General features: G+C 61.0%; 1 protein-coding gene across 2 annotated transcripts; it reads left to right on the forward strand.

Annotated features, from left to right (window-relative positions):
* The first annotated feature begins 1284 nt into the window (after nucleotides 1-1284).
* KDM5C (lysine demethylase 5C) lies at nucleotides 1285-15710 on the forward strand. Of its 2 annotated transcripts, none has more exons than XM_062019658.1 (27): nucleotides 1285-2493; nucleotides 3989-4066; nucleotides 4159-4281; nucleotides 4799-4969; nucleotides 5058-5189; nucleotides 5261-5384; nucleotides 5791-5975; nucleotides 6063-6221; nucleotides 6393-6512; nucleotides 6625-6783; nucleotides 7388-7569; nucleotides 7889-8051; nucleotides 8141-8260; nucleotides 8919-9113; nucleotides 9320-9501; nucleotides 9702-9826; nucleotides 9929-10076; nucleotides 10452-10548; nucleotides 10654-11012; nucleotides 11541-11679; nucleotides 11844-12023; nucleotides 12349-12483; nucleotides 12666-13205; nucleotides 13542-13599; nucleotides 14101-14300; nucleotides 14677-14865; nucleotides 15179-15710. In XM_062019658.1, exons 1-27 carry the CDS (start codon nucleotides 1798-1800, stop codon nucleotides 15185-15187), a joined length of 4968 nt encoding a protein of 1655 aa, XP_061875642.1. In that variant the 5' UTR covers nucleotides 1285-1797; the 3' UTR covers nucleotides 15188-15710. The 2 variants fall into 2 exon arrangements, with proteins under 2 accessions (XP_061875642.1, XP_061875641.1); XM_062019657.1 differs by having other exon boundaries at nucleotides 1286-2493; nucleotides 5055-5189.
* Nucleotides 15711-16025: the final 315 nt, after the last annotated feature.

The following is a 16025-nucleotide window of genomic DNA, read 5'->3' on the forward strand; positions in this document are numbered from 1 at the left end:
CCCCAAACACCCCCCCACGCGACCCCCCCCCGCATCAGAGAACGGACACAACTCACGATGCGGCGGCTCTTTTTGTACCTCCCACCCCCCCAAAAAAACACACCCCTTGCACGTGGCTCGTGTTTGGCTGCTCACGGGGGGGTGGGGGACACCCCCCACCCCATTATTTTTTAAGGGGAGGGGATCTTCTGGCCTTGTAGGATAAACACTCCCTCCACCCCCCCTCCCCTCTCCCCGTCCCCATCTCCCCCTGCCCGGCTCAGGCTGAATGTCACATGGCACTTTAACCCCTCCCCCAAATCCTTCCCCCAACCCCCCCAAACCTTTTTCCCCCGCCCCCTCCCCCCCAAAACCCTCCCCCAGCCCCGTCCGGGTCCGCATGAGCCCGCGCCGGGCCCTGTATATAAGAGACTGTATATTTGATGCTTCATAAAGGGACCCTGCGGCCCCTCCGCCTGTTCAGCTGCCTGCACCCCTCTTTTATTGGGGAGCGGGATACATATAGGGGCTATAGGGGCCGGGGAGGGCTGTGGGACGGGGCATGAAGGGTTAAAGGGAGGTGGGAGAGGATGGGAAGGGGGGCACGAGACGGTTTAAAAGGAGTGTTGGGGTGGGGTGTAGGCGAGTGGATGGGGGGCATAGGGGTTGCAGGGGGCTTTATAGGGGTTGTAGGGGTTCTCGTGGGGGTTATAGGGGGCTCTATAGGGTTTATATAGGGATCTTCATAGGGGTTATAGGGGGTTATAGGTGTTTTCATAGGGGTTATGGGGGCTCTATAGGGATATAAGGCCCTTCATAGGCGTTATAGGGGCCATAGGAGCCTCAATATGGACCGTAGGGGTCGCTATAGGGTCCATAGGGCACGCTATGTAGGGGTTTATAGGGGCCATAGGGCACCTCGAGAAGGGCTACAGGGGCTGTGAAAGGCTGGTTCGCTGCCATAGGGGATCCCGTGGGGGATCCTATGGGGGATCCTATGGGGGATCCCACAGGGCGACCGCGCCTGCGGGCACGCGCGCCGGGGGCGGGGCTTGTCCTTGGACACGCCCACAGGGGTGTGGCTGATAATAGGCTCCGCCCCCCTCCGTCCGGCGCATGCGCCCTGCCGCTCCTTTAAACGTGCACAAGAAGTCCCGGCTCCTCCGACTGACCCATCCCGCGGAGGCGAGCTTGAGGAAAGATCCCTCCGCCGCGCGAGGGGGGAACTATTTTTTACCTTCTCCTCTCGCGGTACCCGCAGAAGCCTCGGGGGGGGGGAGTTCGGGGTAGAGGGAGGTCGTTTCCCCCCCTTTCCGTCAGTGAAAAGCTCGGAAAAGGGAGTTTTTCCCTCGCGGCGGTTCCCAGCCGCCCCTTCCCTTTCCGCGGCGGAAGGAGACGTCTCCGTGAGGGCAGAGCCGCAGCACCGCTGCGCTTGCGCAGTGTGTCCATCCGCGCGGGGAGGGGGCGGCTGTGTGAGGAACCCAAGATGGCGGCGGCGGCGGCGGCCCGAGCGGGGGGACCGGGCAGGCCTCGGGTGTGAGGCGGGTGCATCGCGGCGGGTCCCCGCTGCAAAGCCCCCTTCGGAGCGGTTCAGGGAGGGGAGCGGGACGCCGTGGGGGGGTGAGAGGGAGCAGCGGAGACATTGAATTATTCCCCCTCGGATCGGGGAGGGAGGAAAGGGGGGTGGGGGGGGGCGGTCCGAGGCCTTGTGAGGGGGGGCGGCGGGGGCCTTTATGGCCCCCTGAGGGGGTTCCCCCCGCGGGGTAGCGAGGGAATACCCCCTCCCCCCTTCTCCCTCCCCACCTTTTAGTGGGGAGGATGGAAGAGGGGGAGCAGCAACAGCGGGGAGGGGGCGGGTGGGCTGAGTGGGGATCCGCCCCGGGGGGGTCCCCGGCTTGGGGAACCCCCCCTCACCCCTCCCCAGCAGCGCCGGAGGGGGATGAAGAAGCTAAAAGGAGTCGAGGTGGCGAATGGGGGGGCCAGGAAGGCAGCGGAGAGTCAGTTTCGACCCGTTCGTCATCATCGTCGTCCTCGCTCCTTAAAGTCGGGGGAGGGGGCGAGGAGAGGGCGGCGGGGACCCCTCGGCCCGTGAAAAGCCTCGGGGGGAAAAGCGGAGGCGGCGGGGGGAAAGGAACTGGCGGGCGAACCCCGGGGGGAGAGGAACGAAGCCCCCGCAAGACCCCCGAGGAACGAGGGACCCGCGGCGGGGATCGGCAGGGAAGCGAGGACAAAACGCGGAGACCCTTCGGAGGTCCCCGAGGTGGTGGTGGGGGAGGAGGGGGAGAAAGAGAAACCCCCCGGGGTCCCTCAGCTTGTGGGGAGCAACGAGGGGACTGGGGGGCTCAGTGGTTATCGGCGAGCGGAGACTTGGAACCCCCCGAGGACTTTTTACCCCCCCCGGAATGCCCCGTTTTTGAGCCGAGTTGGGCGGAATTCAGCGACCCGTTGGGTTACATCGCCAAGATCCGACCCATCGCCGAGAAAAGCGGCATCTGCAAGATACGACCCCCCGCCGTGAGTAAATGGGGGGCGCTCCGGGCCCTGGGGGGGGGAGCTGCCCCCTAAGAGGGGTAACTTCTCATCTGGGGGGGTACTTACCCCTGTTACGGAGAAATGTTCTCTTGAGGGGGGGTAACATCTTATGCGGGGGTTTTAAATACCCCCCAAGGAGGGGAAATCTTATAAGTTACGGGGTTTAATGCCCCCCCCGAGGAATGAGCCTTCATTTTAGGGGGTTTAATGCCCCTCTAGAGGGGAACTGCTCTAATTTAGGGAGTTTAATGACCCCTCCAAGGGGAAATTCTCCAATTTAGGGAGTTTAGTGCCCCCCAAGAGAGGAAATGTTCAAGTTTAGAGGGTTTAACGACCCCCCCTGAGAGGAAATCTTCACGTTTAGGGGGGTTTATGCCCCTTCAGAGGGAAAATCCTCCAATTTAGGGAGTTTGATAACACCCCCCCTGAGAGGAAACCCTCCAGTTAGGGGGTTTAATGCCCCCCCCCCCCCCCCCGGGGAAGAACCTTCAAGTTAAGGGGGTTAATTCCCCGTCCCAGGGAGTAACTTTCCATTTAAAGGGATTCATTGCTCTATGGGGCAGGAGGTATTTTCCAATTTAGGGGGTTTAGTTTGTCGTGTCCCCCACAATTAATTGCCCCCTCCCCACTGTGTTGTGGATGTAAATATCCCCCCGGGGGGGTGTAAATACATGGCTGAGGGTGGGAAATAAGCCCCCCCTCAATTGTTTTGGGGTAAATGGGTGAGTTACAGGGGTTTGTTTCAGCTTGGGGGGGCTGTTAAATGGAGAGGGGCATGTAAATGCCCCTTGGGATGTGGGCCCCCCCCCCCCCCCCCCCGGGCCAGGAGGGTTGTGATGGGGAGGAGGAGACCCCCCCCCCGGCCAAACCATCCCCCTCACCTACTTTGTGCTGATCCCGATTTGGGGGGGTGTTGGTGGGGGGTGTCTGTCCCCCCCTCCCCATTTCCCTCGCCCGCCCCCTCCCCACGCCGGGCCCTCACAACAACAACAGTGACACGGCCAATATGGCTGCCACGGCCCAGCCTTTGTCTGGAGATCTGCGGGGGGGGCGGTGGGGGGAGCCTGGATGTAGCTGGGGGGGGTCCCTAAGTCGTCAGAGAGGGGGGGAGTCCTGTAAGGAGGGGGAGTAAGGTTCACCCCCCTATCCCCACCCCAAATCAATCCCCCATCTCCCATCCATGGGCTGGTTTCCTGTTTGGGGGGGGGGTACTGCTTCGTGGGGAGGTCTCTTTGTCTCTCTTAGCTGTTTCTTTTGGGGAGGGGACTTTGGTGTTGTTTATGGGGAGGGGGCACCATGGGACAGACCCCCCCACCCCCCCACTCAGTTTGTAGAGGTAGAGAAAGGCTCTGTGGGAGCACCTCAACCCCCCTCCCCAATTCCAACCTTCAACAGGGGATTTGGCCTGAAAGAGGGAAGGGGAAGGGGGATTGGCAACACCGCTGACCTCCCCCCTCCCCAAATGTGATCTCCCCAGGACTGGCAGCCCCCCTTCGCCGTGGAAGTCGACAACTTCAGGTTCACCCCCCGCATCCAGCGCCTCAACGAGCTGGAGGTGACCAAGAGGAACCTTCCCCCCCTTCTCCCACCGCCCCAAAGTACATTTTGGGGGGCTCATCGGGGATCTTTGTTGCCCCCTCCGCTCAGGCCCAGACCCGGGTGAAGCTGAACTACCTGGACCAGATCGCTAAGTTCTGGGAGATCCAAGGTTCCTCCCTCAAGATCCCCAACGTGGAACGACGCATCCTGGACCTCTACAGCCTCAGCAAGGTGGGGAGGGGGCAAACAGGACCTTGGGGGGGCAAAAGGGGGGTTTGGGGGGAAAAGAAGGGGGTGGGGAGAGTTGTGAGGGGAAAAGTGAGGTTTTGGTGGAGATTGTGAGGAAAAAGCAGGTTTTTGGTGAAGTTCTGAAGGGAAAAAGGATCTTTTTCCAACTCCTGAGGGAAAAGCAGGGGTTTGGGGGAGTTTTGGGGGTATCTTTTTTGTGGAATTCTGAGGGGAAAAAGAGGGGTTTTTGAGTTCTGAGGGGAAAAGCAGGATGTTGGTGGAGTTTTGAGGGAAAAAGTTGGGCTTTTGGTGGAATTCTGAGTGGAAAAGTGTGGTTTGAGGGAGTTCTGATGGTAAACGTGGTGCCTGAGGCGGATGAAGGGAACGGAGCCGTTTTGGGGGCATTTGATGCCGTTTTGGGGACGTTTGATGTCTGTGAAGGGAAAGGAACCATGTTTGGGGCGTTTGATGCTGTTTTGGGGGCATTTGACCCCCGTGTGTGCCTCCCCTGTCTTTGCAGGTGGTGATGGAGGAAGGGGGCTATGAAGCCATCTGCAAGGACCGTCGGTGGGCCAGGGTGGCCCAGCGCCTGTCCTACCCCTCGGGGAAAAACATCGGGTCCCTGCTCCGGGCTCACTACGAGCGCATCATCTACCCCTACGAGATGTACCAGTCTGGGGCCAACCTGGTGGTGGGTGGAGAAACGACACGTGTGGGGGGTTGTTTAAAGGAAGGGGAGAGTTTGGGGTTGCTCCTCATCACCTTTTGCCCTTCAGCAGTGCAACACGAGGCCCTTTGAGAGCGAGGAGAAGGACAGGGAGTACAAACCCCACAGCATCCCGCTGCGACAGTCCGTCCAGCCCTCCAAGCTCAACACCTACGGCCGCCGGGCCAAGCGCCTGCAGCAGGAGGTGAGCCCCCTCCCTTTTCCCCCTCGGCTCGCTTTGGGGAGGGTCTCCTTGACAATCCCATCCTCTCCCAGCCCGAGCCGACGGAGGAGGACATCGAGAAGAACCCGGAGCTGAAGAAGCTGCAGATCTACGGCGCCGGCCCCAAGATGTTGGGCTTGGGCTTGGTGGCCAAAGACAAGACTCTGCGTAAGAAAGGTACGAGGAGCCCCACTCAGGGTGGGTTTGAGGAGGATGAGGGGTTGGATACAAGAGTTCAGGAGGAAAAAGCAGGTTTTTGGTGAAGTTCTGAAGGGGATAAAGGGTTTATTCTCAATTTCTGAGGGGGGAAGTGGGGTTTTGGTAGAGTTCTGAGAGGCAAAGTTGGGTTTTGAGGAGTTCTGAGGGGAAAAGGGGCTTCTTGGTGGAGTTCAGATGGGAAAAGTGTCATTTTGGGGGAGTTCAGATGGGAAAAGTGGGGTTTTGGTGGCATTCTAAGGGGAACAAGCATATTTTTTCAGCTTCTGAGGGGAAAGCAGGGATTTGGTGGAGTTTTGAGGAGGAAAAAGTGTGGTTTGGTGGAGAACCCCAGAACTTGCCTGTCCCTAATTTCCTCCGTGCGTAGATAAAGAGGGTCCCGAGTGTCCTCCCACGGTGGTGGTGAAGGAGGAACCGGCGGCCTCGGAGGCCAAGGTGGAGCCGGCGTCTCCCCGCGGCTTCCCGGAGGGGAAAGAGGAGCTGAGGCACAGCCCCGAGCCCTGCACCAAGATGACGATGCGCCTGCGCCGCAGCCACAGCAACAGCCAGTTTGTAAGGACGCCCTTTCAGCTGGGGAGGGGGCACAAAGCAAGGGGCAGGTGGGAGAACCCCCCACCTCACTCAGTCTCTCCATCCCAGGTGGATTCCTACATCTGCCGCATCTGCTCGCGGGGGGACGAGGACGACAAGCTGCTGCTGTGCGACGGCTGCGACGACAACTACCACATCTTCTGCCTCCTGCCCCCGCTCCCCGAGATCCCCAAAGGCATCTGGCGCTGCCCTAAATGCGTCATGGCGGTGAGCAGCCGGGGAGACCCCTCCCCAGAACACCCCCGCCAGCGTGGGGGGTCGCTCCTGCTGTGTATGTAGGGGTGAGGGTGGCATCTGTGGGGTTAAAGACCCCCCCTTGACATACTGCTGTGAGATTGGAGACCCCCCACCCTGATTTGTTTCACCTCCCTCCCCCAGGAGTGCAAACGACCCCCAGAAGCTTTTGGGTTCGAGCAAGCGACGCGGGAGTACACGCTGCAGAGCTTCGGGGAGATGGCCGACTCCTTCAAAGCCGACTACTTCAACATGCCTGTCCACGTGAGCCACCCCAAACCCCCCCTTTCCTCCCCAGAACTCCCCCTTTCTTCCTCGATCCCCCCTTTTCTTCCCCAAACCCCTCTTCCTCCTCCAACCCGGTTTCTGGCCTCAGATGGTGCCCACGGAGCTGGTGGAGAAGGAGTTTTGGCGGCTGGTGAACAGCATCGAGGAGGACGTGACGGTGGAGTACGGCGCCGACATCCACTCCAAGGAGTTTGGCAGCGGCTTCCCCATCAGCGACGGCAAGAGGAAGCTGTCGCCCGAGGAGGAGGTCAGGGGGGCAGAAAGAGGGCGTTGGGGGCAGTTCTGAGGGGAAAAGTGAGGTTTAGTGCACTGGTGAGGGAGAAAGGGATTTTTGAGGCAGTTCTGAGGGGAAAAGTGTTGTCTTGGGGCAGTTTGGGGGGGGAAAAGTGTTGTTTGGGGGCAGTTCTGAGGGGAAAAGTAGTGTTTCGGTGGATTTCTGAGGGGAACACTGGGCTTTAGTACACTTGTGAGGGAGAAAGAGGGTTTTTGTTGGACTTTTGAGGGGAAAAGCATGGTTTCATTGAATTGCTGAGGGGAGAACTGGGTTTTCAATGGACTTGTGAGGGGGAAAAAAGGGATTTTTGTGAACTGAGGGGAAAGCTGTGTTTTGGTCAAGTTTTGAGGGCGAAAGTGGGGTTTTGGGGAAGGTTTGAGGGAGAAAGTTTCGATGGGCTTTTGAGGGGGAAAAAGCTGTTTTTTTTTCACAACTTCTGAGGGGAAAGCTGTGTTTTGGTGGAGTTTTGGGGGCAAATGTGGGCTTTTGTCGAGCTTTGAAGGCAGGATTGTGTTTCGTGGAGGAGTTTTGAGGGCAGAAGTGTCGCTTCTCTGACTCCCTGCCCTCCCTTGCCCAGGAATACGCCGGCAGCGGCTGGAACCTGAACGTGATGCCGGTGCTGAAGCAGTCGGTGCTGTGCCACATCAACGCTGACATCTCGGGCATGAAGGTGCCCTGGCTCTACGTGGGAATGGTCTTCTCGGCCTTCTGCTGGCACATCGAGGACCACTGGAGCTACTCCATCAACTACCTCCACTGGTGGGTGCCAGGGGTCACCTGGGGACGTTCAAAGAAGAGATTTTTGGGGTACCCCAAACCAGGGCTGAGCCCAAGATGAGTGTGGGGTGCAAGGAGAGGGGTTTTGGGGAGTTCCCCAAGCCTCACCTCTTCCAGGATTGAGCCACAGTCCTTGTTTGGGACCAGAGAAAGGTGTTTTGGGGTGACCCTGCCCCCATCCTCCCCCGGGGTGACTCCAGGAGGTGTACCAGGGTGGGGAGAATGTTTTGGGGTGGTACTAAGCCACGGTATGGGATGAGAGGAGTGTTTTTGGGGTGGCCTTGACCCCAATTTCCCCCAGGGGCGAGCCCAAGACGTGGTACGGGGTCCCCTCCTTTGCGGCCGAGCACCTGGAGGAGGTGATGAAGAAGCTGACGCCGGAGCTCTTCGAGAGCCAACCCGACCTCCTGCACCAGCTCGTCACCCTCATGAACCCCAACACCCTGATGGCCCACGGGGTGCCTGTGAGTGTTAGGTCCCCTCATTCTCACCCCCCCGACCCATTCATTCAAAACTTACCCTTAAATTCCACCCTTTTCACCCTGATCTGAAGGTCGTCCGGACCAACCAGTGCGCCGGCGAGTTCGTCATCACCTTCCCCCGCGCCTACCACAGCGGCTTCAACCAGGGCTACAACTTTGCTGAGGCCGTCAACTTCTGCACAGCTGACTGGGTGAGCCCCCAGAACCCCTGTGGGGACTCCCCAAGTTTGAGCTTGGGTCCAAAGAGTCGCAGTCGATGGAGTTTAAATGCAGTTGGTGGCCGGTGTCACTCCAGGGTGCAGAGCTGGGGCTGCTCCTGGCTGGTGAGGGGCTGCCAAAGATGACCAGGGGACTGGAACATCTTCCTGATGAGGAGAAGCTGCAGGAGCTGGGGCTCTTCAGGCTGGAGGGGAGAAGGCTGAGGGGGGATCTCAGTAGTAGTTACAAAGGTCTGAATGGTGGATGCCAGGAGGTTGAGGCAGCACTTTGTTGGATTGGATCCAGTGACAAGGACAAGAAGAAGCTGGAACACAACTCCACTGAAACACAAGGAGAAAGTCCTTTAGTGCTGAGGTGAGGGAGCCCTGGCCTAGGCTCCCGAGGGAGGGTGTGGAGGCTCCTCAGGAGCTTCCCAAACCCACTTGGACTCATTTCTGTGCCCCCTGACCAGGAGGAACCTGCTTAAGCAGGGGGTTGGACCAGATGAGCTCTAAAAGTTCCCTCCAACCCTAATGATTCTGTGATAAGCGTTGGGATTGTGCTGCTGCTGCTGGCGTGGTTGGAACTGGAGCAGCTTGAGGGGTTCCCCTGGTTTTGGGGGATCCCCCTGAGACCTGGTGTTGCCTCCAGCTGCCTGCAGGCAGACAGTGCATCGAGCACTACCGGCGCCTTCGCCGTTACTGCGTCTTCTCCCACGAGGAGCTCATCTGTAAGATGGCAGCTTGTCCCGAGAAGCTCGACCTCAACCTGGCTGCTGCCGTCCACAAAGAGATGTTTGTGCTGGTGCAGGAGGAGAGGAAGCTCCGGAAGGCTCTGCTGGAGAAGGTGGGTGGGAGGGAGAGAGGACCCTGCATGAGCTGTTTGCTCTGGGTGGAAGGTGAGAGGGTCTTCAGGACCCCAGAAGGGTGGTGGTTGGTGAGTTCAAGTGGTTGCCCTGTGGCTCGTGGCGGGGTCGGTTCTGGGGTTGCTTATTCCACATCTTCATTGACAACTTGGCTGAGGGGTGAGTGAGGGGGTTTGTGGCCCCGCAGGGGATCACAGAGGCAGAGAGGGAGGCGTTTGAGCTGCTGCCCGACGACGAGAGGCAGTGTGACAAGTGCAAGACGACGTGTTTCCTGTCTGCCCTGGCCTGTTATGACTGTCCCCAGTGCCTCGTCTGCCTCTACCACATGGATGACCTCTGCAAGTGCCCCCGCAGCAAGCAGTACCTCAGGTGAGGGGCTTTGGGAGGGGAAAGATCCTAAATGACCCCTCAAAGATCTTTAAATGACCCCCCAGACGTCCTTGAGTGACCCCCAAAGGTCCTTGAATGACCCCTCCAAGATCCTAAATGACCTCCTAAGGTCCTAAATGCCCCCCAAAGGTCCTTGAATGACCCCCGAGATCCTTAGTGCGCTGTGTGCTGCCCGCCAGGTACCGCTACACGCTGGACGAGCTGCCGGCCATGCTGCACAAGCTGAAGGTGCGAGCGGAGTCCTTCGACACCTGGGCCAACAAAGTGCGCGTGGCGCTGGAGCTGGAGGACGGCCGCAAGAGGAGTGAGTCGGGGGGCTCTGGGGGGGAGGGGTTGGGGAGAGGGTCATAGCACAGCCCTGACCCTCCCCTCCCCTTCCCTTCCCCCCGTGTGTGCCCCTGCCCAGCGCTGGAGGAGCTGCGGGCGCTGGAGTCAGAGGCGCGGGAGAGGAAGTTCCCCGAGAACGAGCTGCTGCACCGGCTCAAGGGCTGCCTGGCGCAGGCCGAGCGCTGCGTCTCCGAGGCCCTGGGGCTCATCAGCTCGCAGGAGACGGGGTGAGAGGCCCCTCACCCTGGCTTTCAGCCTTCCCTGCCTGTCCCCAGCAGCTCCCTTCTGCTCCTCCTAGGCCTGCGTTGCTCCCCTGCTCCTTCCTTCTGCTCCTGCTCCGTCCTTCTCTTCTTGCTCCGTTCTCCTGCTCCTTCCTTTCTTCTGCTTCCTTCTTGTCGTCCTCCTCTCCTGCTCTTCTTCCTCATGTCCTCAACCTTCTCTCCCTGTCTCTGGAAGCTCCATGTCCCCACATCTTCCTCCTTTCTTCCGTCTTTTTCTTCCCTGTCCCCCATCCCTCCTATTCCCATCCCTCCTGCCCCTATCCCTGTTCCCATCCCCTTTCCCCAGGATCCCCCCAGTGACCCCCCGTGCCGTGGTTGCAGGGTCCCTCCTCCATCTCTGTCGGTGGAGGAGCTCCGCGCCTTCCTGGAGCAGATGAACCAGCTGCCCTGTGTCATGCACCAGCTCGGGGAGGTCCAGGTGAGCCTGAGGGGGACACAACACCCCCCACATCCCCCTCCTTTTCTTTCTCGGGGTGTTGGTGCCATCTGAGCCCCTGCTCAGCCCCGCTCCCGCCCTCCCCAGGCTCTGCTGGAGCGCGTGGAGTCTTTCCAAGCCGAGGCGCGGTCGGCTCTGGAGTCGTCGCCGTTGGGTCTGGGGGCTCTGAGGAGTCTCCTGGAGCGAGGGGCCCGCCTGGGGGTGGAGGTGCCCGAGAGCCAGTGCCTGGAGCGGCAGCTGGCGCAGGGCACGTGGCTGGAGGAGGTGACGGCCACGCTGCGCTCGCCCTGCGCCCGCGTGCCCCTGCCCGTCATGAGGGGCCTCATCCGCGCCGGCCGCACCGTGGCCCCCAGCCCCGCCGTGGACGTGGCCATGGCCGAGCTGCAGGAGCTGCTCACCATCGCCCAGCGCTGGGAGGAGAAGGCGCAGATGTGTCTGGAGGCCAGGTCAGCCTGGGCAGGGGGCGGTGGGGGGCGGGGGGGTGAGATGCTGGGGGTGACGGGGTTGATTTGGCCCCTGGGAAGGGAGAGTTTGACCCCTGAAAGGTAAGTTTGGCCTCTGGGAGAAGGCACAGAGGTGTCTGGAGGCCAGGTCAGGATGGGGAGGGGTCCTGGGGGGGTGAAAGGGAATTGGGGGTGGTCCTGAGGGCAGAAGAGGGGATGAGGGGACATCCTGAGTGGGGGGTAAAGGGATTGATTTGGCCCCTGGGAGGGTGGTCAAGGGGACAAAAAAAGGTCTGGGGGCCAAATGTCAGAGCTCCCTGGGGCCTAAAAAGGCTCTGGGGACAAATCCCCCCCATCCCCACCTTCCCAGGGGTGCCAAATTGGTCAAAGCCCCCTCCCCCTTTTAGCCCCTTGAGCCTGGGGTTAGAGGGTCAGGAGCTGTCCCCTCAAGGAGGGGGGAACAGGGGATTTGGGGTGCTGTGAGGGGGGTGTTGGGGAGGGGGTTTGGGGTCTGAAGCCCCCTGCCCACAGGCAGAAGCACCCCCCGGCCACCTTGGCCGCCATCATCCAGGAGGCCGAGAACATCCCGGCGCTGCTGCCCAACATCCAGGCGCTGAAGGAGGCACTGGACAAGGCCCGGGCCTGGATCGCTGATGTGGAGGAGATCCAGGTGTGACCCAAAACCCGCCCTTCTGGCCCCAAAAGCCCTTTTTGACCCCTTCCTGCCCACAGAACGCCAACCGCTACCCAGAGACACCATTCACCCGTGCCTGGATGCCCCAAACCACTCCATTCTGCCCTCAAAACCCCCTTTTAACCCCTTCCTGCCCGCAGAACGGCGACCACTACCCCTGCCTGGACGACCTGGAGGGGCTGGTGGCGGTGGGCCGGGACCTGCCGGTGCGGCTGGAGGAGCTGAGGCAGCTGGAGGTGCAGGTGGGCACCGCTCACTCCTGGCGGGACAAGGCTTCCCGCACCTTCCTCAAGAAGAACTCCTGCTACACCCTGCTCGAGGTGAGCGCCCCACGGAGAGATCTGGGGGGTTAGGGGGTGGATTTGGAGAGTTAAGAGTAGGTTTTGGGGGATTAGGGTTGGGCTTGGGTCGTAGAGGTAGGTTTTGAAGGATTAGGGGGTGCATTTGGGGGATTGGAGGTGGATTCTGTGGGGTTGGGCAATGATTTGGGGGGCAGATTTAAGGGTTTTGGTGCCGTGGTGAGCGATTTGGGGTTGATGTGTCTGGTTTTGGTGACATGGTGAGTGATTCGGGGTTGATGTGTCTGGTTTTGGTGCCAAGGTGAGCGATTTGGGGCTGATGTGAGCGATTGTGCCCTGTCTCCAGGTGCTGTGCCCGTGTGCTGACGCTGGCTCAGACAGCAGCAAGCGGCTGCGCTGGCGCCAGGAGCCGGGGCTCTACCGGCTGGACGCTGAGAGTTTGGGGCTCTCTGCTCAGGACCTGAGGGACCCCGGGGCTGTGGTCAGTGGGGGCAAGCTGGGGGGGTCCCTCAGTGTATCTGCTTCCCCTCCTCCTCTCCCTGTGTTTCCCATCTCCCCACATTTGCCTCCCTCCTTCTTCCCCTCCTCATCCCACCTTCTCCCCCTCAACCCCATCCCCTTCCCTCCCCCTCCTTGCTCCCTCCTCACCTCCCTTTCCCTCAGATCGTGGCCTTCAAGGAGGGGGAGCAGAAGGAGAAGGAGGGGATGCTGCGCCTGCGCCACGCCAACGCCCACAAACCCACCCCCCCGCTGCCCGGCCCGGGCCCGGGTCCCCCTTCCTGTGTCTGTGGCCAGCCAGTAGCTCCCAGTATGCTCCAGTGCCAGCTCTGCCAGGACTGGTTCCACGGTTCCTGCGTGGCTTGGCCACGTCTCAGCACCCAAAAACCATCCCCGGCCTGGTGGGAATGGGACGCCAAATTCCTCTGCCCGCTCTGCCAGCGCTCGCGCCGGCCCCGGCTCGAGACCATCTTGGCTTTGCTGGTGGCTCTGCAGAAGCTGCCGGTTCGGTTACCCGAGGGGGAGGCTCTGCAGTGCCTGACCGAAAGAGCCATCACCTGGCAGGACCGAGCCCGGCAGCTCCTGGCTTCCCCCGACGTGGCCGCCGCGCTCGAGAGGCTGACGGCGCTCCGGCACCGGCTGCTGCACGGCGACGGCGGCGGCACCGCGGCGCTGCGGGAGGCCACCCGCAACGAGCAGCAGAAGGTGGGCGCTGGGGGGGTTGGGGGTCTTAGAGGGGGTTTGGAGGTGTTGGGGGGAGATGTGGGGTCAGGAGGTGGGCATTTGGGGTCAGGCCGTGGGGCTGGAGCCCTGCAGGGGGCCACACGCAAGGAGCAGCTCGAGGTGGGTGTTGGTTTGGGGTTCAGGGGATGGATTTGGGGTTGAGGTGGATGATTTGGGGCTCAGGGGATGGATTTGGGGTCGAGGTGGATGATTTGGGGCTCAGGGGATGGATTTGGGGTCGAGGTGGATGGTTTGGGGCTCAGGGGATGGATTTGGGCTGGGAGAGGCAGAGCCCCCCTCTCACCCCCCTTTCTGCAGGTGCCGGTGGAGAACGGGGATCCCCTGAGCCCGGAGAAGAACAGCCCCCTGCCCTCAGGTGAGTGGGGGATCTGGGGGGGCTGCTGGGATTCACTGGATCCCTCCAGAAAGGCTGTATGCTGCCCTGGAGTCGTGGGGGAGGGGAGGGATCTGGTGGGGAGACTGTGAGGATCTGTAGGAACCCGGTGGATCCCACCTGAGCCCCAGGGAGACTGCAGGACTCCAGGAATCTTGTGGGGGCACTGGGGGATCAACTAGGGTCTATGGGTCCCATGGGGTCACAAAGGGATCAAATGGATCCCCCTGTGTCTACGTGAGCCCTGTACTCTGAAGGGATCAACCGGTTGCTCTGTGTGTTCTAGGGATCTCATGAGAGCACAGGGGTCACTAAGGGATCAACTGGATCCTCTGTGTCTCCCATGGGTGAAGCTGACAGTGTCCTGATCCCCCTGCCCAGAGCTGGAGGCGCTGCCAGGGCCAGTGCTGGAGCTGGCTGAGGATCCCAGGGGATCTGTGGGGATCAGGGTGATGCTGACAGTGTCCTGATCCCTCCCCCCAGAGCTGGAGGCGCTGAGCCTGGCGCTGCCGCGGCTGCCGGGGCCGGTGCTGGAGCTGGCCGAGGCGTCGCGGCGGCAGCTGGAGGAGCTGATGATGGAGGGGGATCTGCTGGAGGTGACGCTGGACGAGGCTCAGACCATCTGGAGGCTGCTCCAGGCCACGCGCCCGCCCCCTCTCGCCCTCTTCCGCCTCCTCCTCGAGGTACCAGAACCCCCCCCAAAAACACTCCCCACACAAAACAGCCCGAGGGCACCAGAAACTCCCCCCAAACGGCCCCAGAGCACCAAACACACCCCCAGGGCACCTATAATTGCCCCCAAACACCCTTGGGGACCCCAAAATTGCCCCGAACCCACTCCCAGGACACCCAGAATTGCCCCAGAACACCCTGGGGAGCCCAAAATTGCCTTAAACCCACCCCCAGGACTCCTGAACCTCCCCCTACATTGCCCTGAGGATCCCCGAATCAGCCCCATGCTGTTCCTCGCCCCCCTCAAATCACCCCAGACCACCCTGAAGCCCTCCCCCAAACTTTCCTACTCCCTGATTTGGGGGGTCTGTGTGTTCCCCTTCCCAGCTGGAGCAGGCCGAGCGTCGGGGGGCTCGCACCCGCGGCCGGGACCCCGAGAAGCGTCGGAAACGTCGGGCAGAGAGGGGGGATCCCCCCCCCACCGTGGCCAAGGAGGAGCTGGAGCCAAAGAGGAGTCGGGGTCCCGAGGGAGGGACCCCCCGGGACAGCCCCCCGCCCGGTCCCCACACGCTGGGGGTGAGGTTTGGGGAAGAGGGCTGGATCTCCTTGGGGGGTGGGGGTCTTGGAGGGAGGATAAGGGGAGTGGGGGGCATTTGGGGGGGCTTGAGGTGGGGGAGGTCATGTGTGTGGGGTTAGGGGACTGAGGGGAAATTGAGGAGGGGGCGTTTGGGGGGGGTATAAGGGGAGCAGGGTGGTGGGGGGTTATGGGGTGCAGGCCTGGAGACCCCCAACCCATCAGGGTAGGGGTTCGGTGGGGTCTGGAGGAGGTTGGGGGGTGAAGGTTGTGCCCTCCTCAACCTCTTCCTTTCCTCCTCTTCCCCCCACCCAGGACTCGTGACGTGGACCCCCCCCCAGTTTGGACACAGACGCAACCGCCAGCGGTGGGAGGGATCTGGGGGGCTTGGGGGTGTCCCCCACACCCTGGGGGGTCTCTCACCCCCCCCGGACTGCGATGTTGGGGGGGGGAGGGTGGGAAGAGTGGGGGGGTGTCCCCCCCCTTTCTCCCCCTCCCCCCTCTGTGATGTAATTATTTGAGTTGATTTCTTTTGTATCGTAGCCCCGGGGGGCAAAGGGGGGGCACACACAGGGGTCTCCCCCCCCAAAACTGGGGCAGGGGAGGGGGGGGACACCCCACCAGCACAGCAGGGCCAGACCCCTCACTCCCCCCCCCCACATTGGGTTTTTTATAGGATTGGGGGGGAGGGGGGGCAGATTTGGGACCCCTCTGTGCCCCCTCCCCCCCCATTGCCGCCGACACTAACAGTCTTGGGCTCCCCGTAGCGGGCGCAGGGATGGGGGGAGGGGCCCCTTATTTTATTGTATTATGATTTTTTTTTATTATTATTAAACTTTGGAGGTTACGACGGATTTTGAGGCATTTTGGGGGGGATTTGGGGGTCGCGGCCGCGTAGGAGGGCCCCGTTTTTGAGGAGCTTCACACCCTTCCCTAAGGGAAGAAAACACCTTTTTTGGACAAAACCCTCTCCTCATAGACACAGGCATGAGATAAACACCTTTTTCTGACATAAACTGTTCTAGGGCTGAAGCGAGGAAACACTCTTTTTTTGTAGGAAGTCCTTTTTCTGGGGTAAAACATCCCTTTTTTAAGGATAAATCTCTTTTTGAGGTATAGATGTTCCTTTTTAAGAAAATCCTCTCTCTTCTTTAGAGCCTTT

This window comes from Colius striatus, assembly GCF_028858725.1.
Source record: "Colius striatus isolate bColStr4 chromosome 26 unlocalized genomic scaffold, bColStr4.1.hap1 SUPER_26_unloc_2, whole genome shotgun sequence".
NCBI lineage: Eukaryota > Metazoa > Chordata > Aves > Coliiformes > Coliidae > Colius > Colius striatus.